We start from the raw sequence: 25,992 nt of genomic DNA, 5'->3' as shown, positions 1-25,992 counted from the left end.
TCCCACGTTCTCCTACACAGTAACGTAATCACTGAGTGATAAGTATAAAAACGCAAACTAAAAAAACCATACGAAAGTAAAAACCCCTCGCCAGTGCTGGCAAAAAGGGTGGTAGAGGTCTTAAGCGAAAGCACGATAAGAAAGTTTTTTTCTACAGAGCGTGATGAGTAGTTCGAGCATAACTCGCCGAGATCCAGATCAGCGCCCGACGACTTGGCCTGAAGTTCCTTCTTCATGTACGCAAGGTTGCGCCAGTGACACAGCCGTCGCTTGTTTGCTATTCGCGGCACTGCTTCTCGAGACTGCAGACGTCGGCAGCCCCGCTGGGTATAAAGCAGGCGCCGCCACACACCTCCTCACTCTCAACCCGCAGCCCTCAGTCAACAAGCACAATGTCTCGCGTTCTCTCACTGGTAAGTACCGCCTCATTTGTCCCCCGATACTTTGACTTTATAACATTAAATTTATTCCGTACTCTGAATGGGATGCATTCTACTTCCTCCTGGAATAGTGTTCCACTAGTAAACCCCCGTCCCTGATTCTAAAAAGAATCGAAATCCCATGTATAAAACGTCATATCTTCCAATTTACGTGTCGTATAAAGATGTGATGTATTTGCAGTAGAGTATGTGGACATTGTCTGCACAATGTGTTACGAATAACTTCACTACCAAGAAGTAATAAACTAAAACGTCGTTCCTGATGCAGCAGTTTTACTGACTTATCCACAAAGTTTTAGTAACCGATAAACTTTTTCCATTACGTTTTGGCGGGTGTCTGAAGGAAAAAGTTTCGTATAGGTTTGACATTGTGTGCAAAGTTTGTTGAAGTCACAAAGTGCTCTCATTCTCATAAACTGGATGAATGTATCCTGAGTATTTTGCGCGCTGAGTTAAGCTGCCTCAAAGTATCTACACAGTTCCTAACTGTCATAGTTGAGCCTTTGTGTTAAACATTTGGCGTAGCATTATACCGCTTAAAAAGTAGACTTCGGCAGCATTTAAAATTTTTAAATGTGGTAAATAACTGTATGAGATATTGAAAATGAAATGCTTGTTGCCCCTGGCATCCGTTCGCTAGGCAACTCCCAACTGACAGTGTGTCCCGGGTTATCCGATTAGTAATATACAGGTACGGTTTCTGGCGGATGTGTCGCATTAATAGACAGCTAAAGCTGCCTCCACCTCACATTTCTGTGTGTCCTAGCAGTCTTTCGCGGTGGCATGTTTCAATAAAATCTTCTCGGTTTCCATATTTTAACTGTGCCAAAATAAGATAATCGGTGTGTTGAATGAATTTCATCGAGTTCATATTTGATATACAACACGCTAAACAGTGTTAAGGATTCTTCGGAAAATTTATTGATTTTGACCAACACGCTCGCAGACGTCTATCAAGGTCAGATAATCGATTGTTGTGTTTGCTGCTTGCAAGAGCATACACGATAATTATTACTAGAGCGTGATTAAAACAAGCACTCAGTTAAAACCTATCAACTTTGTGACGTTCTTTGCTGTTTCTTATTTGTTCTAACAACGTAACACATGTCCGCTGTAAAAGCTGATGCGATCAAAGCATCTTCCGCCTGTAATGGTAAGGTTACGATGTCGTCTGTAGCAATGAACAGAGGAAATGCATTTCGTCACTTCCATTAACACGTTTAAATTATTATTTGTTCTAAATATTAAATAACTCTTTGGTTTATTCTACGATGTTTCTCCATAGAAATAGCTGAAATAAATTAAACATATAGAATGAAAAACGTTGCTTGAAAAAGGTGTCACGACTTTCATAGATGGCAAGTAAGTCCTTCATTTACCCTTATTTGATATCCTTGTTTAGTAGGGCATTTTTCGAGCTTGTTTACTTGATGGGAAGAGAAGAGCAAACCGTAACCACACACCGTTTGTTTTTTACTTTCTTCATGCTTCGGGAGGCATTTCAGAATAGTGCACAAAATACAGAATTTCTTCTTGGGGTTCCCTTGGCCATTCTCCTACATTACCTATCTATTTCCTTTACGTGAAATTTGCTCACACCCATTGTTGTTGTTGTTGTGGTCTTCAGTCCTGAGACTGGTTTGATGCAGCTCTCCATGCTACTCTATCCTGTGCAAGCTTCTTCATCTCCCAGTATCTACTGCAAAATACATCCTTCTGAATCTGCTTAGTGTATTCATCTCTTGGTCTCCCTCTGCGATTTTTCCCTCCACACTGCCCTCCAATGCTAAATTTGTGATCTCTTGATGCCTCAAAACATGTCCTACCAACCGATCCCTTCTTCTAGTCAAGTTGTGCCACAAACTTCTCTTCTCCCCAATCCTATTCAATACCTCCTCATTAGTTACGTGATCTACCCACCTTATCTTCAGCATTCTTCTGTAGCACCACATTTCGAAAGCTTCTATTCTCTTCTTGTCCAAACTAGTTATCGTCCATGTTTCACTTCCATACATGGCTACACTCCATACAAATACTTTCAGAAACGACTTCCTGACACTTAAATCTATACTCGATGTTAACAAATTCCTCTTCTTGAGAAACGCTTTCCTTGCCATTGCCAGTCTACATTTTATATCCTCTCTACTTCGACCATCATTGGTTATTTTACTCCCTAAATAGCAAAACTCCTTTACCACTTTAAGTGTCTCATTTCCTAATCTAATTCCCTCAGCATCACCCGACTTAATTTGACTACATTCCATTATCCTCGTTTTGCTTTTGTTGATGTTCATCTTATATCCTCCTTTCAAGACACTGTCCATTCCGTTCAACTGCTCTTCCAAGTCCTTTGCTGTCTCTGACAGAATTACAATGTCATCGGCGAACCTCAAAGTTTTTACTTCTTCTCCATGAATTTTAATACCTACTCCGAATTTTTCTTTTGTTTCCTTTACTGCTTGCTCAATATACAGATTGAATAACATCGGGGAGAGGCTACAACCCTGTCTTACTCCTTTCCCAACCACTGCTTCCCTTTCATGCCCCTCGACTCTTATAACTGCCATCTGGTTTCTGTACAAACTGTAAATAGCCTTTCGCTCCCTGTATTTTACCCCTGCCATCTTCAGAATTTGAAAGAGAGTATTCCAGTTAACATTGTCAAAAGCTTTCTCTAAGACTACAAATGCTAGAAACGTAGGTTTGCCTTTTCTTAATCTTTCTTCTAAGATAAGTCGTAAGGTCAGTATTGCCTCACGTGTTCCAACATTTCTACGGAATCCAAACTGATCTTCCCCGAGGTCGGCTTCTACCAGTTTTTCCATTCGCCTGTAAAGAATTCGCGTTAGTATTTTGCAGCTGTGACTTATTAAACTGATAGTTCGGTAATTTTCACATCTGTCAACACCTGCTTTCTTTGGGATTGGAATTATTATATTCTTCTTGAAGTCTGAGGGTATTTCGCCTGTCTCATACATCGTGCTCACCAGATGGTAGAGTTTTGTCATGACTGGCTCTCCCGAGGCCATCAGTAGTTCAAATGGAATGTTGTCTACTCCCGGGGCCTTGTTTCGACTCAGGTCTTTCAGTGCTCTGTCAAACTCTTCACGCAGTATCTTATCTCCCATTTCATCTTCATCTACATCCTCTTCCATTTCCATAATATTGTCCTCAAGTACATCGCCCTTGTATAAACCCTCTATATACTCCTTCCACCTTTCTGCCTTCCCTTCTTTGCTTAGAACTGGGTTGCCATCTGAGCTCTTGATATTCATACAAGTGGTTCTCTAATCTCCAAAGGTCTCTTTAATTTTCCTGCAGGCAGTATCTATCTTACCCCTAGTGAGACAAGCCTCTACATCCTTACATTTGTCCTCTAGCCACCCCTGCTTAGCCGTTTTGCACTTCCTGTCGATATCATTTTTGAGACGTCTGTATTCCTTTTTGCCTGCTTCATTTACTGCATTTTTGTATTTTCTCCTTTCATCAATTAAATTCAATATTTCTTCTGTTACCCAAGGATTTCTATTAGCCCTCGTCTTTTTACCTACTTGATCCTCTGCTGCCTTCACTACTTCATCCCTCAGAGCTACCCATTCTTTTTCTATTGTATTTCTTTCCCCCAATCCTGTCAATTGTTCTCTTATGCTCTCCCTGAAACTCTCTACAACCTCTGGTTCTTTCAGTTTATCCAGGTCCAATCTCCTTAAATTCCCACCTTTTTGCAGTTTCTTCAGTTTCAATCTGCAGTTCATAACCAATAGATTGTGGTCAGAGTCCACATCTGCCCCAGGAAATGTCTTACAATTTAAAACCTGGTTCCTAAATCTCTGTCTTACCATTATATAATCTATCTGATACCTACTAGTATCTCCAGGATTCTTCCAGGTATACAACCTTCTTTTATGATTCTTGAACCAAGTGTTGGCTATGATTAAGTTATGCTCTGTGCAAAATTCTACAAGGCGGCTTCCTCTTTCATTCCTTCCCCCCAATCCATATTCACCTACTATGTTTCCTTCTCTCCCTTTTCCTACTGACGAATTCCAGTCACCCATGACTATTAAATTTTCATCTCCTTTCACTACCTGAATAATTTCTTTTATCTCGTCATACATTTCATCTATTTCTTCATCATCTGCAGAGGTAGTTGGCATATAAACTTTTACTACTGTAGTAGGCATGGGCTTTGTGTCTATCTTGGCCACAATAATGCGTTCACTATGCTGTTTGTAGTAGCTAACCCGCACTCCTATTTTTTTATTCATTATTAAACCTACTCCTGCATTACCCCTATTTGATTTTGTATTTATAACCCTGTAATCACCTGACCAAAAGTCTTGTTCCTCCTGCCACCGAACTTCACTAATTCCCACTATATCTAACTTTAACCTATCCATTTCCCTTTTTAAATTTTCTAACCTACCTGCCCGATTAAGGGATCTGACATTCCACGCTCCGATCCGTAGAACGCCAGTTTTCTTTCTCCTGATAACGACGTCCTCCTGAGTAGTCCCCGCCCGGAGATCCGAATGGGGGACTATTTTACCTCCGGAATATTTTACCCAAGAGGACGCCATCATCATTTAATCATACAGTAGAGCTGCATGTCCTCGGGAAAAATTACGGCTGTAGTTTCCCCTTGCTTTCAGCCGTTCGCAGTACCAGCACAGCAAGGCCGTTTTGGTTAATGTTACAAGGCCAGATCAGTCAATCATCCAGACAGTTGCCCCTGCAACTACTGAAAAGGCTGCTGCCCCTCTTCAGGAACCACATGTTTGTCTGGCCTCTCAACAGATACCCCTCCGTTGTGGTTGCACCTACGGTACGGCCATCTGTATCGCTGAGGCACGCAAGCCTCCCCACCAGCGGCAAGGTCCGTGGTTCATGGGGGGCTCACACCCATATCACTCTAAATATTAGACAAGTGGTGTGCCCAAAACGTCGCTTTTATTTGGGGTAGAAATTTGTACAGACGCACTTCAAATGTCTTAGTACATTTTTCTATGTTCCCACGCAGTGACAGCTTAAGGTTTCCTTTTTCCCTTCGCCATAATCGCTTCTACCGCCTTGCACTGTGCCTACGTTGCACATGGTTGTAAGGGAAGTTCTTTACTTCATATTAAAAATATACGGATCAGCGTTGTTTTGGAGTGTCTAGTCTGAAAAAGAGATCGAAATTTTGATACAGAAAAATAGTATCACTTGAAACATCGGAGAAAATTGTAGCAGTCATACATATTATTAAATGAATGGATCTCTACGAATAGGGGCATACTTCGATTATGAGGTAAATTCAAGACATTCGTGACAGCATTTACAGACTAATCAACGTTATTTAATCGACGCTGACGTCGATTAAGAGTTAATTACTTTCTCATAAAATTAAACTGAACAGCGATTAAAATGGAATTTACAGAGCTCATTTCGAATGGCCCAAATTTCTACATACCATTTATTTTCCATTTACGTTACATTGTCAATATTTCATAGTGCAGAGTTCTCCAATATCAGTTTTGTTTGAAGTGTACAGAGTAGGGAGTAGGGTAGCACATTTGTGATAAGACGACGTCCATCATCGCTTACTTCCTCTCAGTTACCAACCAATGTGTGATGTGTTGCAGGTATGTCTTCTAGCGGTGGCCAGTTTGGCTCTACTGATTGGCTGTGAGGCCTCCTACCCTCTGGTCGTAGCACATGGGCACGGTTACTACCCCTACAAGTCCCCCGGACATGGATACTACGGCGGTAAGTAGCTTTTAAACACGTGCCACAGATCTTTGTGCATCGTTATTTAATCTCGATTAATGACTGGAATTTCTATGCATAACTCGGTGCTGTCTGTATAAATAGAGTAGGTAAGACCAGTCTGAGAAGCAATTCTTTTATGTTGTAGATTTTAAAACGATTTTATGCCGGTTTCATCCCCTTGCAACGTTGAATGTGTTCACCAACATCGAACGAACACGAAACTTTTTTTGTGCATTAACACCTACTCTCCTCCTTATCGCTTCTTCTTCAAGTATTTGTAATATCCACTCACATGTATCTCAGTAACGTGTTCCAGTAATATTATCAACCTACCTCTTCATTCCGAACTTCATATATGTATCTTTAATTAAATTCAAAGACAGAACTCAAACGTTTCTGACCGCTTTTCTGAATCCTACGCTTCATTTGGATACAATCCTATTGTGGTATCCGATTCCACTAGATGTGGGTTCGAAAAGAATTATTCTTTGTCTTCAGGAATCTACTCTTAATGATTTCTTAGCTTCTGTCATCATTTGTAACATTGTTTGCTATGTCTTTCTTTATTATTACACTTTTAAATCCAGTTTTGAAATTTTGGTGTATGCTCCTATCATGTTCTTTTTTGCTGTGAATATCTGTATCAATTGACGTTCGCAGTTTTACCGAGAGAGCTACTAAGAGACGAGTTCGTATTTAGGAGGATGGTGGTTCAAATTTCTGTACGGACATCCAGATTTGGGTGTTTCCGAGATTTCGATACATCGCTTAAGGCGAATGCTGGGATGGTTCCTTTGAAAGGGGACGGACAATCTCCTTTCCCACCTTTCCCCAATCTCATCTGGTGTTACGTCTCTAATGACCTCGTCGTCAACGTTAAAAATCTTCCTTTCTCTTTGGAGTTTTCTTTTCCTCCAGAATGAGCAGTAGATAATGTTACAGCATTTTTTCAGTTTAATTCTTTTTTTGACATGTGATTTCCTCATCGTCACCTTGAGAAGTAGTGTCTATTCTTCCGATTCCAGGAGCAGTTTCCCATTTAAATTAGTAGAGCTCATCAGCCCTGTTTTAACATGGTTACTGGCAGAACAACAGCTACATGCATAACGCATGTTGCTCTCGGAAGCATGTCGTTTTCAGAGAAAATCTATTCAAACGCTGTGATCTTATTCTTGATCCTTTTCATAAGTAGATGCTAAATTATTGCTGTCAGCATAGTGTAACTATACAATTACTCAGTACCATTTCTTTCTGTAATGTCACGTGCACTACATTTTCCGGTAGAGAGTACGAACACGACTATAGCAGACTGCTCGTCCACATAAGGTGATCTGGTAGATTTAATGAAACTCATTCCACCGTGAGGACACAGTTCAGGGTGAAGACAGTAGCGTACTAATATTGTAAGACAAAGAGTCCCTCTGTAACGTGAAGAATGTTGTTTCTTTCCCACTAATACTTTTAATAATATCGCATAATGTCAGTTCTACGTACTACCCGACTTCAGCACTTCTTTCTATGATCGCCACAAGCACACATCGTCCTTTATAGAGGATAATTTCACTAAGTATATGTGGAATGAAAATTGAATCCAAGCATAACTATTATTATTCCTCAAAGTACTTATTTTACTCTTCATCTACCCTATACAGAATGTACGCTCCCTAACGAGAGTAGCAGCGTCCATGATGTGACCAAGCAGTTCATCTCGCGTACATAAAAGATCTCGGAAACCATTCGGAATAGGGCATATGCCCATATGAAGCTTTATGCTTCAAATAAGCGTTCCTATCATATCCTCGAATACTAAATATTCCTCCTCGAACACCCTGTATATTCTACATTTACAAGGTTTCCATATGGCCCAATGAAACTAACGATGAATACAAAGTAATGTGAAACAGAAGATCAAATCTAAATTATGTTAACTGTTTATTTGTTTAATCCTACTCATAATTATCATTCTAACAACTACTTGGCGACGCACACCTTGTAATATGCATTTTTAAAAGTCTTCAATCTGTTTATTGGTAGGATTCCTTATTCAGTCGGCCTCTGCTTTGTGTAATCCTTCCACCTCCGAGTACCTACTACATCCTCGATATCTGTTTCTCACATTCCGATCTTTGCTTCTCATTTTATACACTGCAGTGCATCTTCATTTGAGGAGTTAGCTATGCCGTAGCAGATGTTTCAAGAACTTGTTTCTTCTTATGGTGCAGAACTTCCATACGTTTCCATCTTACCTAAACTGAAACATAACATGTAACATTTATTTCATTATGTTTCCTGTTTGATGTTGGTAAAAATTAAGTTCCATTCGTGCACGCCATTACAAATAAATCTAGCTAGTGGCCGTTTCCTCGTGTTGCAGGATACCCATACAAATACGACAACCATGGGTACGACTACAAAGGCTACCCTGGATATGGCTACCACGGTTATGGTGCTCCCTACGGCTACCCTGCCTATGGGTATGGCCACGGACACGCCCACTGGTGAAGAACGATGGCTGCCCACCCGCCGTGCTTCCGTGACTGATTCACAAGATGACTGACTGTCTGCCACATTCGCATGTTAATATCCGCCTTGCTTCTCAAAACTTAGAGCCAAAACAAACAAAAACTTAAACTTTGTGGTTCTATAGATTGTCAGTGATGTATTCAATAAAAGCATTAGTTTGAAGAATTCTTTTGTTTTACTTAACCTTCGATTACGCCTTTTTGCTAGAATCGATCACGTTAAACACAATTAATCTATTCCTCGCATGGAATCTTGGATGCCATGGATCAAGACAGTAATGTAGATTAAGTATTCTTTGATTTCTGAAAATCATTTGTATCTTTGTTAGTACGATGCATACGCCTGTTGTCAAAAGGACGATTGTACATCGTATGAAGCAAAATTTGAAACTGGATTGACGATGTCTTGGTAGTTAAGACTTAGCGTGCTGCCTGGGACGGTCAGTCATCGACAAATGTCGAAGTAATTGTAGGTGTGTCCCACATTCCATTGCCGTTCATGTTATATTTTAATGAGATAAAAATAATAAAATTAATTGTAACGTCAGACTTTTTCCCTCACAATGCTGTTACACATAAAGAAGTACTGCCTGGAAAAAATGTACAGTTATTCATCCAGATCTTGATAAAATTTCGAAGTAGGCCCTAACGCGAATACTGGATAGTATTCTATAACATCAGCGAGTGACAGTTGGAATCGGTTAACTCATAGAAACACCTGAGGGTAACTATATGTAGGAATATGAAATAGAACGGGCACATACGCTAAGTGGTAGGCAAGACAGATGGCAGATTGGAGATCATTGACAGAACACTAGTGAAATGCAATGAGAACACAAAGGAAGTTACTTAGAAAACACTCATATTATTCATCCTGTAATATTGTACAAATGTGTAAGATCTATACCAAATGAAAATAACAGGGGATATTGAACGCACACAAAAAGGGCAGCACTAATGGTCAGAGGCTTGTTCCACCCGTGGGAGAGCGTCACCGAGATGCTCAGAAACGTTAACCGGCAAACGCCTGAAGACAGGCGCAAGCTATCCCGTGAAATTCTGCTTAGTAAGTTATAAGAACCAACTTTAAGTGATGACCTTCTATATCTCATAAAAAAGGTAGGCATATATGTATGTTAAATGTCTCCTCGTAAACAACTGGATAGATTTCAACTAAACTTGAAGATGAAACGTCAGTTCGTCCGAAAAGGTGCGTCGTTTGAAAAAGTATCCTCTACCATATCTTGGAGCAGCGAAATGCAAAATTCGTACCTTCTGTTATGTCCGCCGGGACGTAATTGTTGCAGCAACGGCAACTTTAAGGCTTCTTGTGCAAGCGTCGTTTCAGAACACGCCACACCGTTGTTTACGGAAGTTGAAGTTCCTGGACTGCCCTGCCCGTCTTGTGGACTGCCGAGGTTTGAACGCATCTCGGATACGCTCACCGAGCGAGGTGGCGCTTTCATTAGCACACTGGACTCGCATTCGGGAGGTTCAAACCTACGTCCGGCCATACTGATTTAGGTTATCCTTGATTTTCCTAAATCGCTTCAGGGAAATGCCGGAATGGTTCCTTCGAAAGGGCACGATTGACTTCCTTCCCCATTCTTACGTAATCCGATGGGGCAGATGACCTCGCTGTTTGGTCCCCTGTCGCAACCAATTGGCTACGTTCGATATTTTCATCAGACTTGCGTGGCCGATCAGTACCCTTCGCATATGCTACGAACTTCCAAGAAGTGTCTATGGCAGTTATAGATCTGCTTGCGCATAGGCGGCTTCTGGCTGAATCGACAGAGGAATGCTCGTTTATAGTTTGTATGCAATTCACAGCTGACCTTGTACCTGCAATACACAGCTGACCTTGTATCTGCACAATAAATGTCTCATACGCAGGTGCTCAATATCTCCGCCTAAGCCGATGGATCGATTTAAGCTAAACTTGAAATACATCTTACTTACCATTCAGATAGAAACAGGCTGGTGGTAAAAGCCATGAACATCCCATTAGGGTGGGGTATGAAAAAAAGTGACAGACAGAGGAAGAGGGGAGGAGGTGGTGGCCAGACAGAGAGGGAGAAGGAGATGGAAGGAGAGAGACGGGAGGAGGAGGTAGACATGTAGAGGAGGAGATGTACAGAGAGAGGGAGGAGGAGGTGATGGACGAGAGAAGGGGAAAGAGGAGATGGACAGAGAGAGGAAATAACAGGAATAAATAAATACCGAAGTAGCGTCGGGTTTCTCAGGCTAGTCTGATAACAGAAACATCAAAACTAGATTTGCATCACCTCGGTTCCGAGAGTTCCGGAACCTGTACTGAAAATGCCGCCCTTTTATTCCTCATGAAAACCACACATTGCATGTTGTACCATCATAGGGCGAGACCTTCAGATGTGGTGATCCAGATTGCCGTGTCCTGTGACACTGATGCATGTCTGCATTCGTCGTGGCATGCTGTCCACAACTTAAGCAAGGCACTGTTGGTCCAGATTGTCCCATTACTCAACGATTCGGCATAGATCCATCAGAGTGGTTGGTGGGTCACTTCGTCCATAAACAGCCCTTTACAATCTATCCCAGGCATTTTCGATGCGGTACATGTCTGGAGAACATTCTGGCCACTCTAGTCGAGCGATGTCGTTATTTCGTTATTGTGAAGGAAGTCATTCACAAGATGTTCACGATAGGGTCGCGAATTGTCGTCCAATATTCTACCGATATGGCTGCACTAACGGTCAGAGGATGACATTCACATATCGTACAGCCGTTACGGTGCCTTCCATGGCCACCAGCGGCGTACGTCTGCCCCACATAAGCCACCCCAAAATAACAGGGAACCCCCACCTTGTTGCACTCACTGGACGGTGTGTCTAAGGTGTTCAGCTTGACCGGGTTGCCTCCAAACACGTCTCCGACGATTGTCTGGTTGAAGGCATATGCAACACTCATCGGCGAAGAGAACGTGATTCGATTACTGAGCGGTCCATTCGGCATGTTGTTGGGCCATGTGTAACGCCCTGAATGGTGCTGTAGTTGCAAAGATAGACCTCGCCATGGACGTCGGGAATGAAGTTGCACATCATGCAGGCTATCTCGCACACTTTGAGTCGTAACACGACGTCCTGTCGCTACACGAAAAGCATTATTCAAGATGGTGGCGTTACTGTCAGGGTTCCTTCGCGCCATAATCCATAGATAGCGGTCATGCACTGCATCCACTGCAGTAGTGGCCTGAGCAAGGCATGTCATCGACAGTTCCTGTCTCTCTGTATCTCCTGCATTTCCGGACAACATCGCTTCGGTTCACTCCGAGACGCCTGGATACCTCCCTTGATGAGAGCCGTTCCTGGCACAAAGTAACAATGCGGGCGCGATCGAACCGCGGTATTGACCGTCTAGGCACGGTTGAACTACAGACAACATGGGCCGTGTACCTCGTTCCTGGTGGAATGACTGGAACTGATCGGCTGTCGGATCCCCTCCGTCTAATAGGCGCTGCTGAAGCACTTTACAACTTTGAACAGGTTTCGTGCTATCTCTGAACAGTCAAAGGGACAGTGTCTGTGATACGATATCCACAGTCAACGCCTATCTTCAAGAGTTCTGGGAATCGGGGTGACGCAAAACTTTATTGATGTGTGTATGTAAGAGCTCTCTATGTGCCGCCCCCGTATGGATTGTGAAAGACAGATTACACTAATTACAGTGCGCAGGGACGCATTTAAGCAGTCATTTCATTCATTCTGCGCTCCATACGTGAAAGGAAAGAGAAAAAAATCATAATAACTGGTACAACGGGAAGTACGCTGTGCTACGCATTTCACTGCTTTTGATTTGTCTGGCGTGTCATACCTTTTCTGGAGACACAGTTCACGGGTATGATATTTTGTGTCTTTGTGCTATTATGGGCATCATAAGGGAAATCATAACTCACATAACTGCTATGAGAAGACGGAGATGGTGACGGGTTGAAGTCACGTCAGCCCGAAAGATTTTAAAACAAGTGTTCGTCTTATGATCTATGTCTGTCGCTGCATGCAGCTGCAGAGCCTATGGTGGAAATCATGGCACAGGGTTCGTGACATCATACTCTGTCATCACATTACTTCGCCGTTCTAGCACAAACTTATGTATGTTGACCCCTAATTATTGGAAGTCTTGAAGGCCTTGCCACACATAAATTTTGCAAGGAAGCACTTTCACTATCGACATGTTTGTCTGAAATCACTGTCGGAAAAAAATCGAAACACCAGAAAATTATTAGTGTAGAGTAATGAGATTTTGGGAACACATTTTCCTAGGTAACATCTGTACGTGATTAACATTTTAAGATCACAGGTTAATGTAAGTGCGAAATAAGGCACTATTAATTTCAAATGCTCACATATTAAAACCAGTGTAACCGCAAGAATGTTGAATGCAAGCATGCAAATGTGCATGCATTGTGTTGTACAGGGGCCGTATATCAGTTTGTAGGATGGAGTGCCATGCCTGCTGCACTTACTCAGTCAATACAAGGACGATTATTCCTGTTTGTGGATGGCGGTGGAGCTTACGTCCGATTATGTCATATGGAATCGTGCCCCAGACCATAACTACAGGTGTAGGTCCAGTGTATGAAGCAGGAAGACAGGTTTGTTGCAGGCTCTTAACTGACCTCCGAACACAAAGCCGTCACTGGCACCGGGGCAGAACCAGCTTTCATTGAAAACGCAACGATCTACACCCTGAACTCCACTGAGCTCCCGCTTGACACCACTGAAATCGCAAATGGCGGTGTTTCAAGGTCAGTGGAATGCACGCTACAAGGCGTCTGGCTCGGAGCTTTCCTCGAAGTAACCGGGTGGGAACAGTTCGTTATGTCACTGTGGAGCCACCTACTGCTCAAATTGCTGCTGCGAATGCTGAACATGCGTGGCATGAGGGTTTTCGTCCACCCAGACATGGCTATTTCGAGCATTCAGAACACAATCCCTTGTGAACCTACATTCATCTGTGAAGAGAACTGGACGTGGAAAGAGGGGCGCGTCGAGTCCGGTGCAGGAACCATGTGCAGAGGGCGACGCGTTGTGGAAAGTCTGCTGGACCCATAGCGTGTACCCTTTGTAAGTGATACGGATATAATTGTTACTCATGAAGGACGTCCAAGACGGTACTGTGACTAACAGCCATTGCACGCGCAATTGTTCGCGAACTCGTTGTCGGGCTATCTTCAATGCGACGCAGTACACCTTCTTCAAATTCGGGAGTGCGGCGTCGCCGTGGAGCACCACAGTCCTGCCTCCTCACGGTGAAGCTACCAGTTCCTCGTAGCCGTTGTGTAACTTGGGCAAACAGTTTGTGCGATGGAGTGCGACGGTGTGGAAAACGTTCGTGATACAGCCGACTAGCAGCTCTTCCGTTACCTCCAGCTTCGCCATACACAAGGAGCATGTCTGTGTACTGCACCAGGTTTCCCCTACCGGTGATTCACAGGTACTGACTGGGTCTCACAGCAAAGCGGACAGTAAGTGACATTCGGGGATCGTCGCACGTAGTACACGTCATCGTGTCTACCCTGTGGCATACCAGGACAGGGAACTCTGAGACGTTTCTCTTGCTCTAAGCAGACGTTGACGAGGTACACATCTGAACTGAAACTGTCGAAGAACGGAAACGATACGATTTCGGACTTGGGTTCCTATTCAAAATGTTCTGTACTCACTACCCTCTACATGTCCCAGAAGTTTGTAAGGGGAATTTCCGATCACCCTGTATAAACTTTTCTATTTTGCATTTTAAATAATTTACTTGACTTTTTTCAGTTGCTATATATTTTTTGATGTAGTTCGTACACGAATAAGTAAAAAATGCAGTCTATTTCCATAGTTCTCAAGACGCTCTCGTTGGTCGAGTGAAACCTACAAAATAAAAAGACACTTATATGTGACTTGTGGCTGGTTCATAAATTTCGAACGGTCGCTGTTCCGCTGCAGGTAAATACCTGCCCTCGCTGAATAAAAGAAAGATTGGGGTTTAAGGTCCCGTCGACATCGTGGTCATTAGAGACGGGGCAAAAGTTCGGAATGTTTAAGGGGCGTAGGACGTCAAACGGGCCGTCTTGAAGCAGGAGAGACACCGAAGGACATTTTAATTTCCAGTGTCTATACTTTTACAAATAAATTCATAAAACTTTGTCAGCATGACGAGAAAGGATTCAGGATTCACAATCATAGCAGTGGAAGCTCAAAAAAAAATAACAAAATATTTTTTTTGCATGTGAAAGTTCATCATTTTTTCGCTTCTATTGGCTGCGTTTGTTCCTATAGGTACACGTTTCTTCATAAGTAAGAGAGATTCTTCGATGAATTTTGCACAGCATACAAACCATACTTACAGGTGTATGAAACTCTAGAAATTATCTACATCTACATCTACATCTATACTCCGCGAGCCACCTTACGGTGTGTGGCGGAGGGTACTTATTGTACCACTATCTGATCCCCCCTTCCCTGTTCCATTCACGAATTGTGCGTGGGAAGAACGACTGCTTGTAAGTCTCCGTATTTGCTCTAATTTCTCGGATCTTTTCGTTGTGATCATTACGCGAGATATATGTGGGCGGTAGTAATATGTTGCCCATCTCTTCCCGGAATGTGCTCTCTCGTAATTTCGATAATAAACCTCTCCGTATTGCGTAACGCCTTTCTTGAAGTGTCCGCCACTGGAGTTTGTTCAGCATCTCCGTAACGCTCTCGCGCTGACTAAATGTCCCCATGACGAATCGCGCTGCTTTTCGCTGGATCATGTCTATCTCTTCTATTAATCCAACCTGGTAAGGGTCCCATACTGATGAGCAATACTCAAGAATCGGACGAACAAGCGTTTTGTAAGCTACTTCTTTCGTCGATGAGTCACATTTTCTTAGAATTCTTCCTATGAATCTCAACCTGGCGCCTGCTTTTCCCACTATTTGTTTTATGTGATCATTCCACTTCAGATCGCTCCGGATAGTAACTCCTAAGTATTTTACGGTCGTTACCGCTTCCAATGATTTACCACCTATGGCATAATCGTACTGGAATGGATTTCTGCCCCTATGTATGCGCATTATATTACATTTATCTACGTTTAGGGAAAGCTGCCAGCTGTCGCACCATGCATTAATCCTCTGCAGGTCTTCCTGGAGTACGTACGAGTCTTCTGATGTTGCTACTTTCTTGTAGACAACCGTGTCATCTGCAAATAGCCTCACGGAGCTACCGATGTTGTCAACTAAGTCATTTATGTATATTGTAAACAATAAAGGTCCTATCACGCTTCCTTGCGGTACTCCCGAAATTACCTCTACATCTGCAGATTTTGAACCGTTAAGAATGACATGTTGAGTTCTTTCTTCTAGGAAATCCTGAATCCAATCACAAACCTGGTCCGATATTCCGTAAGCTCGTATTTTTTTCATTAAACGTAAGTGCGGAACCGTATCAAATGCCTTCCTGAAGTCCAGGAATACGGCATCAATCTGCTCGCCAGTGTCTACGGCACTGTGAATTTCTTGGGCAAATAGGGCGAGCTGAGTTTCACATGATCTCTGTTTGCGGAATCCATGTTGGTTATGATGAAGGAGATTTGTATTATCTAAGAACGTCATAATACGAGAACACAAAACATGTTCCATTATTCTACAACAGATTGACGTAAGCGAAATAGGCCTATAATTATTCGCATCTGATTTATGACCCTTCTTGAAAATGGGAACGACCTGCGCTTTCTTCCAGTCGCTAGGTACTTTACGTTCTTCCAGCGATCTACGATAAATTGCTGATAGAAAGGGGGCAAGTTCTTTAGCATAATCACTGTAGAATCTTAAGGGTATCTCGTCTGGTCCGGATGCTTTTCCGCTACTAAGTGATAGCAGTTGTTTTTCAATTCCGATATCGTTTATTTCAATATTTTCCATTTTGGCGTCCGTGCGACGGCTGAAGTCAGGGACCGTGTTACAATTTTCCGCAGTGAAACAGTTTCGGAACACTGAATTCAGTATTTCTGCCTTTCTTCGGTCGTCCTCTGTTTCGGTGCCATCGTGGTCAACGAGTGACTGAATAGGGGATTTAGATCCGCTTACCGATTTTACATATGACCAAAACTTTTTAGGGTTCTTGTTTGGATTGTTTGCCAATGTTTTATGTTCGAATTCGTTGAATGCTTCTCTCATTGCTCTCTTTACGCTCTTTTTCGCTTCGTTCAGCTTTTCCTTATCAGCTATGATTCGACTACTCTTAAACCTATGATGAAGCTTTCTTTGTTTCCGTAGTACCTTTCGTACATGATTGTTATACCACGGTGGATCTTTCCCCTCGCTTTGGACCTTAGTCGGTACGAACTTATCTAAGGCGTACTGGACGATGTTTCTGAATTTTTTCCATTTTTGTTCCACATCCTCTTCCTCAGAAATGAACGTTTGATGGTGGTCACTCAGATATTCTGCGATTTGTGCCCTATCACTCTTGTTAAGCAAATATATTTTCCTTCCTTTCTTGGCATTTCTTATTACACTTGTAGTCATTGATGCAACCACTGACTTATGATCACTGATACCCTCTTCTACATTCACGGAGTCGAAAAGTTCCGGTCTATTTGTTGCTATGAGGTCTAAAACGTTAGCTTCACGAGTTGGTTCTCTAACTATCTGCTCAAAGTAATTCTCGGACAAGGCAGTCAGGATAATGTCACAAGAGTCTCTGTCCCTGGCTCCAGTTCTGATTGTGTGACTATCCCATTCTATACCTGGTAGATTGAAGTCTCCCCCTATTACAATAGTATGATCACGAAACTTCTTCACGACGTTCTGCAGGTTCTCTCTGAGGCGCTCAACTACTACGGTTGCTGATGCAGGTGGTCTATAGAAGCATCCGACTATCATATCTGACCCACCTTTGATACTTAGCTTAACCCAGATTATTTCACATTCGCATTCGCTAATAACTTCACTGGATATTATTGAATTCTTTACTGCTATAAATACTCCTCCACCATTGGCGTTTATCCTATCCTTGCGGTATATATTCCATTCTGTGTCTAGGATTTCGTTACTGTTCACTTCCGGTTTTAACCAACTTTCCGTTCCTAATACTATATGCGCACTATTTCCTTCAATAAGAGATACTAATTCAGGAACCTTGCCCTGGATACTCCTGCAGTTTACCAATATTACGTTAACTTTTCCTGTTTTTGGTCTCTGAGGACGGACGTTCTTTATCAACGATGATAATGTCCTCTCTGGTAAGCCGTCAGGTATTTTATCGTTTCGCCCAAGGGGGGGTCCCTCTAATCTAAAAAACCCCCGTGTGCACGCCACACGTACTCTGCTACCCTAGTAGCTGCTTCCGGTGTGTAGTGCACGCCTGACCTGTCTAGGGGGGCCCTACAGTTCTCCACCCAATAACGGAGGTCGATGAATTTGCAACCATTATAGTCGCAGAGTCGTCTGAGCCTCTGGTTTAGACCCTCCACACGGCTCCAAACCAGAGGACCGCGATCGACTCTGGGCACTATGCTGCAGATATTAAGCTCAGCTTGCACTCCGCGTGCGATGCTGGTTGTCTTCACCAAATCAGCCAGCCGCCGGAAGGAACCAAGGATGGCCTCAGAACCCAAGCGGCAGGCGTCATTCGTTCCGACATGTGCTACTATCTGCAGCCGGTCACACCCAGTGCGTTCAATAGCTGCCGGAAGGGCCTCCTCCACATTACGGACGAGACCCCCCGGCAAGCACACCGAGTGCACACTGGCATTCTTCCCCGACCTACCCGCTATTTTCCTGAGGGGCTCCATAACCCGCCTAACGTTGGAGCTCCCTATAACTAATAGGCCCGCCCTCTGTGACTGTCGGGACCTTGCCGGGGAATCGGCCACTGGCCCAACAGGCGAGGCATCCTGTGGTGGCTCGGAAACGATGTCATCACCACTAGGAAGCACCCCGTACCTGTTGGAAAGGGGTAAGGCAGCTGCCACGCGGCCAGATCCCACCTTCGCCTTTCGGCCAGGCACGCGAGAGCCCACCACTGTCCGCCATTCACCCTGGAGTGATGGCTGACCGGTAAGATGCTCACTGCCGGAAGACGCAGCGACATCAGGGGTTCCATGTGATTCCAAGGCCACCGAAGTAGGCATAGGTCTCACCACAGTTGCCCCAACGCCACTACGAGCCGACGCCTGCGCCTCGAGCTCGATGAGCCTAACAGACAAAGCCTCCACCTGCCCCCGAAGAGTGGCCAATTCTCCTTGCGTCCGCTCACAACAACCACAGTCCCTACACATGACTATGTTTACCCTACTCTATACGGTGACAATTTCCAAGATAATCTTCTGATGAGCTACTCTGATAATCAAGAAACACTCACTGAAATACGAGACGCGAAAACTACGCTAGGTTTTCCCAGAAAAACTATTTAAAAGCTAAGCGCAGCAAATAAGTACAAAAACGCTTTATACAAACAGTACTCGCTGCTGCTGGTGCTCTCGCTCTCGCTGTCACAAGACAACTGCTGATTCAAGTGACTAGTGGCTAACGGCCGCGAAACAAACAAATGACGGTTTTAGGGCGCTTTCTGTTCTAAACGATCAAGAAAACACTAAGAAATCTAACACGAAAACTACGTAAAGTTTTATCAAGAACTGTTAGTTACTATGCAGAGCAGATAAACACAAATAGAATCCCTTCCTTAGTGGAAGGTCGTAAACAAAATGCAAAATAAACGCTTTATACAAACAGTACTGTGCTGCTGCTGGTGCTCTCGCTCTCGCTGTCACAAGACAACTGCTGATTCAAGTGACTAGTGGCTAACGGCCGCGAAACAAACAAATGACGGTTTTAGGGCGCTTTCTGTTCTAAACGATCAAGAAAACACTAAGAAATCTAACACGAAAACTACGTAAAGTTTTATCAAGAACTGTTAGTTACTATGCAGAGCAGATAAACACAAATAGAATCCCTTCCTTAGTGGAAGGTCGTAAACAAAGTGCAAAATAAACGCTTTATACAAACAGTACTGTGCTGCTGCTGGTGCTCTAATTTATGAAAAAATGAATGTGCTGTTACATTTTAAACTTCATGATTAGAAATAACTCAAATTTTATAGTTAATTATCTCAGTTTTTACCACAGTTTTTAATATATTTTTGAAATTCTAGAGTTTCATACACCTATAAGTATGGTTTGTACGCTGTGCAAAATTCATCAAAGAATTCCCTTACTTACGAAGAAAAGTGTACCTATAGCAAAAAATGCAGCCAATGGTAAGTGAAACAAAGGTGAACTACAAATGTAAAAAAATAAATTATTTTATTATATTTTTGAACTTCCACCACTATAAGTGTAAATCCTGAATCATTTCTGACCATTCTGACAAAGTTTTATGAATTTATTTTTAAAATTAGAGACAGTGGAAATTAAAAATACTTGTGGTCTCTCTCCTGCTCCAAGTCGTCCCGTTTGACATCCTACCCCCCTTAAAGGATGGGTGAAAAGTTCGTATTGTTTAAAGGATGGTTATGGAAATAGGCGCTGCACTTTGAAACGAACTAAATTGGTATTTGGCTGAAGAGCTACAACGACATCACGAAAAACCTAAATCTGGATGGCCGGACGCAGAAAGGAGTCTGCTTACAAAATATTCGTATGACTCATCGTAAGAGAATGTGGGACACATACACACACTAATTTGGACTAGCAGGGATAGGAAAATTCGGTTGGAAGGCTATACAAAGAATGGCAGCACGAATGGTCAGCGATTTGTTTGGCACATGGGAGAACGTTACGAAAATAAATAAAAAAATAAAAATCTGAACTGGCAGGTACTTGAAGACATATCGATTATCAAGCAACGAGTACTAACAAATTTTTAGGATCCATTTTTAGTGAATAATGCCGGAAATTACTACAGGTTATCACACATGCTCCTGAAGAGAATGTAATTTTGTTCTCTGCCAATTCCTGTTGAATAAACTGTTGTGAGACGTATTCCAGCGTCAGACACCATAGTTTCATGACGTTCCGATAGGTGGCGCGCTGTACGTAGCTTTCAAAATGGCGTTTGTAACGTAGGTGAGTTCCAAGCAGAGAGCTGTTATTGCGTTTCTTTTAGAGAAAAACCAGAGCATCTGAGACATTCAAAGGCGCTTACAGAGTGTCTACAGAGACCTGGTAGTGAACAAAAGCACGGTGAGTTGTGCGCCGGGGCGCCTTTCATCATAGAAACAAGGTGCAGTGTGACATCCGGCCGCACACAGCTGTGACTCCTGGAATGTTGGAACATGCGGACACTTTCATTCGAGGTGATCGTCGGTTCACAATAGAATACCTCTCTGGGCAGCTGGACGTCTCTGTTGATAGTGCTGACACAATAGGTCACCGGTTGGCGTAATGAAAGGTGTGTGCCCGCTGGCTTCCTTGCCTCTATATAGAAGACCATAAATAGCAACTAAAGACCATCTGTGCGGAGCTGCTTCCGCGCGTTACAAGGCTGGTCGTTATAACTTTTTGTCGAACATCGTCAAAGGCAATTAAACATGGGTTCATCACTTCGAACCAGAAACAAAATGGCAGTCTGTGAAGAAACCTCACACAATTTGTCCCCCGAAGAAAAAGTTCAAAGTTGCATCCTTAGCCGATAAAGTCTTGGCGACGGGCTTCTGATAATCTGAAGGGGTTACTCTGTTTGATGTCCTTCCACACTGTGCAACGATCAACTCTGAAATGTATTCTGCTACCCTCAGGAAACTGAAGAAAAGTCTTCAGCGTGTTTGTCACCACAAAAATGGAAACGAATTTCTCCTTCACCATGACAATGCAATGCCTGATACAGGTTTGGGCACCAGAGGGGAGCTCACAGAACTTCATTGGACTGTTCTCTCTCATCCACACTACAACTTGATCTCGTAACTTCCGGCTTCCTTCTCTTTGGTACAATGAAGGATGCACTCTGCGGGAAGCAATAGGTGGATGATGGGGATGTTATTGAAACAACAATACGTTGGCTTCGACGTCGAGCCAGAGGCGTGCTACCATGTCCCAGTAAGACGGCGTAAGGCCGTCGCATTGAATGTAGACTCCGCTGAAAAACAAGGTTTTGTATCCAAAGAGTGGGGAATAATATTCTGTTTTGGAATCCTGAATAAAACGAACCTGCTTTCAGAAAATAAAGTTGTGTTACTTATTGAACGCCTCTGGTGGATAACTGATTCTTTTTTCAGTACTGGGTTTTCCGTTATTGGAATGTAGTCTAATGTAAGTTTTAATAATGATACAATGTTCTTTGACACGTTACAATATTAAGTAGCCTCTGCTACTCATTTAATTATCGTTTTCCAAGTATAGATGCAAGTAAGGATTTACGAAAATCACGTAACCAGCATCACGTAACTGAAGGAAAAACATGTGAATCAAAGTCTTGTGCATTGCATTGCATGTAACCAGCATCACGTAACTGAATTCAGAATATGTGAATCAAAGTCTTTTGTATTCCATTGCAAAGAGAGTAAAAGGAATTTGCTACTTGCACAAAGAGTGTTAATTAGCAACTTTTTAAAATTTTATAGACATATATTCTGACTTATATTTAGTCGTACAGTATCTAATAAGGCCCATTTAGTATGTTACGTCACACTGCATTTCGTTTAGTATTTGCCTTCTGCAAAACTGACACCACTGCCCCCCCCCCGTGTGTGTGTGTGTGTGTGTGTGTGTGTGTGTGTGTGTGTGTGTGTGTTCGTGTGTGTGGGTGGGTGTGGGTGGATGGGTGGGGGAGGGGGATGGAGGGGAGGGGAATGGCGTGTGTGTGTGTGTGTGTGTGTGTGTGTGTGTGTGTGTGTGTGTGGGTGGGTGTGGGTGGATGGGTGGGGGAGGGGGATGGAGGGGAGGGGAATGGCGCGCGTGTGTGTGTGTGTGTGTGTGTGTGTGTGTGTTCGTGTGTGTGGGTGGGTGTGGGTGGATGGGTGGGGGAGGGGGATGGAGGGGAGGGGAATGGCGTGTGTGTGTGTGTGTGTGGGTGTGTGTGTGTGTGTGTGCATGAGAGAAAGAGTAAGCGAGAGAGAGACAGACAGAGAGTGTACGTACATGCTTGCGTCTTCTCTTAGCCGATGGTTCTGAATGCGCATCCGTGTTGACGCCAACGCTGCAACAGCTGCCGATATCAGGCAGCGACTGTGGTATACAACAGAGGCAGAAGTGCAGTTGCGTATAATGATTGCCTCAGTGGTATAATGAATCGCAATGCAAGTTTCTCAGCTATTAAACATATAGTCAATAGGGGCGAGCATCGCTAGCTGTTGGCACAGAAGCTCTGGCTTCGAATTCTGGTTTTAAGTGTCTTTGGGAAGCGATAATACCGTTTCGGTTCGGAGGTCACGTGTTCCACTTCCGCATCGAACATAAATATGTCGCTACTGTGTGTCTGTCCTCAGTAGTTGCAGACACAGCTACAAAAATTATGAAATATGACGGGGTGAATATATATATATCACAAGTTGCGACATGGTCGCGGATTACAACAGTGAACTAGGAAGTGCAGAATGAATTTGCTTTATTTCCGTCAATGATCACAAAAATGTGAGACGTTAGACTACTGGCTTCGGTCAGAAACGACCATCTTCAGATCTCGGTGCTGATTTACTGCTTCAATTTGTGATGTATGGCGAAAATAATGAAGTTAAATCTTCACTTCCTGGACCACCGTTTTAATCCACTTCCACGTCACCGCTCGTGAAACTGGTACCATATCAGGCTAACGACATAGTCAAAAGGCTCTGTAAACTGCAGCAGCAAATCAGCGCAGAGATCTGAAGATCGTCGTTGCTGACCGAAACCGGTAGTCTAAGGACCAATAGTTCTGTGATTATTGACGTGACTAAACACATAGGCTCGTGAGAAGTATACGCAAAATATACTGAGTTCTCGTAACGGCCACGTAGTGGATAGGCAGCTATTAAACATATAGTCATTAGGGGCGAGCATCGCTAGCTGTTGGCACAGAGGCTCTGGCTTCGAATTCTGGTTTTAAGTATTTGCTTTTCACACAGAGAGCACGTATGACAAATCTGTAAAATATGTTGTTTACCATCCGTATTTATCTCTCTGGTTTTCTGCCGCGTAAGCAGTTTTTCTACCACACATACTAACATTAGGGAAATAAAGGTATTGAGCTTCAATGCAATTTAAATTTGAAATGGCTATGTCCAAATATACACTGGTGCCTTGCTGTTCTTTCTTACTTCCTTGTGAACGAATATGACGGGAAAATGGCTTTGGGCCGTTGGACTGCCTTTGAGTACCATGGTAGTATACAGTAATAACAGCACGTAATGAGTGAAAGTGTAACGCGGAGCAATTTAAATAAAAGCTGTACCATACACTGAAAACATTTAATGTGCAAACGGAAAGATCGTGTGACACTTAGAAATAAATATTTATAGCAGAAAAATTGCGTAATCAACTTGCAAGAGGCACTTTTCTTTTGTTAATCTAATCCACTTTTTTTCCTTTTTTAAATTTATTTTCTATTTATTTATTCAGTTTTATGATCATCGCAGTACGGCAGTCCTTTTACATACTTTCCCTTAGAAAAATTAATTGTGCGGCGGCCAGAACCTGTAACATACTAGATACAAACCGAAAGAACTTAAATATTAACGAACTGAACACTTTATATACACTCCTGAAAATGGAAAAAAGAACACATTGACACCGGTGTGTCAGACCCACCATACTTGCGTGGACGTGAACCGTATGTGCAGTTGATGGACTTTGAGCGAGGGCGTATAGTGGGCATGCGGGAGGCCGGGTGGACGTACCGCCGAATTGCTCAACACGTCGGGCGTGAGGTCTCCACAGTACATCGATGTTGTCGCCAGTGGTCGGCGGAAGGTGCACGTGCCCGTCGACCTGGGACCAGACCGCAGCGACGCACGGATGCACGCCAAGACCGTAGGATCCTACGCAGTGCCGTAGGGGACCGCACCGCCACTTCCCAGCAAATTAGGGACACTGTTGCTCCTGGGGTATCGGCGAGGACCATTCGCAACCGTCTCCATGAAGCTGGGCTACGGTCCCGCACACCGTTAGGCCGTCTTCCGCTCACGCCCCAACATCGTGCAGCCCGCCTCCAGTGGTGTCGCGACAGGCGTGAATGGAGGGACGAATGGAGACGTGTCGTCTTCAGCGATGAGAGTCGCTTCTGCCTTGGTGCCAATGATGGTCGTATGCGTGTTTGGCGCCGTGCAGGTGAGCGCCACAATCAGGACTGCATACGACCGAGGCACACAGGGCCAACACCCGGCATCATGGTGTGGGGAGCGATCTCCTACACTGGCCGTACACCACTGGTGATCGTCGAGGGGACACTGAATAGTGCACGGTACATCCGAACCGTCATCGAACCCATCGTTCTACCATTCCTAGACCGGCAAGGGAACTTGCTGTTCCAACAGGACAATGCACGTCCGCATGTATCCCGTGCCACCCAACGTGCTCTAGAAGGTGTAAGTCAACTACCCTGGCCAGCAAGATCTCCGGATCTGTCCCCCATTGAGCATGTTTGGGACTGGATGAAGCGTCGTCTCACGCGGTCTGCACGTCCAGCACGAACGCTGGTCCAACTGAGGCGCCAGGTGGAAATGGCATGGCAAGCCGTTCCACAGGACTACATCCAGCATCTCTACGATCGTCTCCATGGGAGAATAGCAGCCTGCATTGCTGCGAAAGGTGGATATACAGTGTACTAGTGCCGACATTGTGCATGCTCTGTTGCCTGTGTCTATGTGCTTGTGGTTCTGTCAGTGTGATCATGTGATGTATCTGACCCCAGGAATGTGTCAATAAAGTTTCCCCTTCCTGGGACAATGAATTCACGGTGTTCTTATTTCAATTTTCAGGAGTGTATGTTACTGTCTGTACAGTACACATCGATGACTGCGTGTGACCTAATATCAAAACTGATTCAGCTGTATCGACAAAGATAACCTCTGGCAGTTACAAAAATTCTAACAACAGCACCAGCGGGAACTGAGTAATCTAAAAATTTTTTTAAGTTTCAGCTAAACAGATCGGTTAATGTTAAACTTGGAAATTGTTTACCAAGACATGGCATCTATGAAATTTATGAAGTATTCATAACCGCTCCACTAAATTTCACTATCAAAATGTGAATGGCAAGAAGAGGACAAATATATAAAAGAAATCTCCACAATTTAACTAAAGTAAAGCTCTTATGCCCAATTTATTTAATGTCCCTTTAATAAGGAACC

General features: G+C 43.5%; 1 protein-coding gene across 1 annotated transcript; it reads left to right on the top strand.

Moving 5' to 3' along the window:
- The first annotated feature begins 380 nt into the window (after window positions 1-380).
- LOC126101472 (prisilkin-39-like) lies at window positions 381-8,693 on the top strand. The gene is made up of 3 exons (XM_049912122.1): window positions 381-413; window positions 6,065-6,188; window positions 8,566-8,693. The coding sequence occupies exons 1-3, from the start codon at window positions 393-395 to the stop codon at window positions 8,691-8,693; spliced, it is 273 nt and encodes a 90-aa protein (XP_049768079.1). The 5' UTR covers window positions 381-392.
- Window positions 8,694-25,992: the final 17,299 nt, after the last annotated feature.

This window comes from Schistocerca cancellata, chromosome 9 (genome assembly GCF_023864275.1).
Source record: "Schistocerca cancellata isolate TAMUIC-IGC-003103 chromosome 9, iqSchCanc2.1, whole genome shotgun sequence".
Taxonomy (NCBI): Eukaryota; Metazoa; Arthropoda; class Insecta; order Orthoptera; family Acrididae; genus Schistocerca; species Schistocerca cancellata.
The sequence above is the reverse complement of the archived record's forward strand: the minus strand, read 5'-3'. Positions and strand labels throughout refer to the sequence as shown.

Coding starts and splice junctions, on each gene's coding strand:
- LOC126101472 (XM_049912122.1), top strand. CDS start 393: ATGTCTCGCGTTCTCTCACTG. Junction 414..6,064: donor TGTCTCGCGTTCTCTCACTG/GTAAGTACCGCC, acceptor GATGTGTTGCAG/GTATGTCTTCTAGCGGTGGC. Junction 6,189..8,565: donor CGGACATGGATACTACGGCG/GTAAGTAGCTTT, acceptor CTCGTGTTGCAG/GATACCCATACAAATACGAC.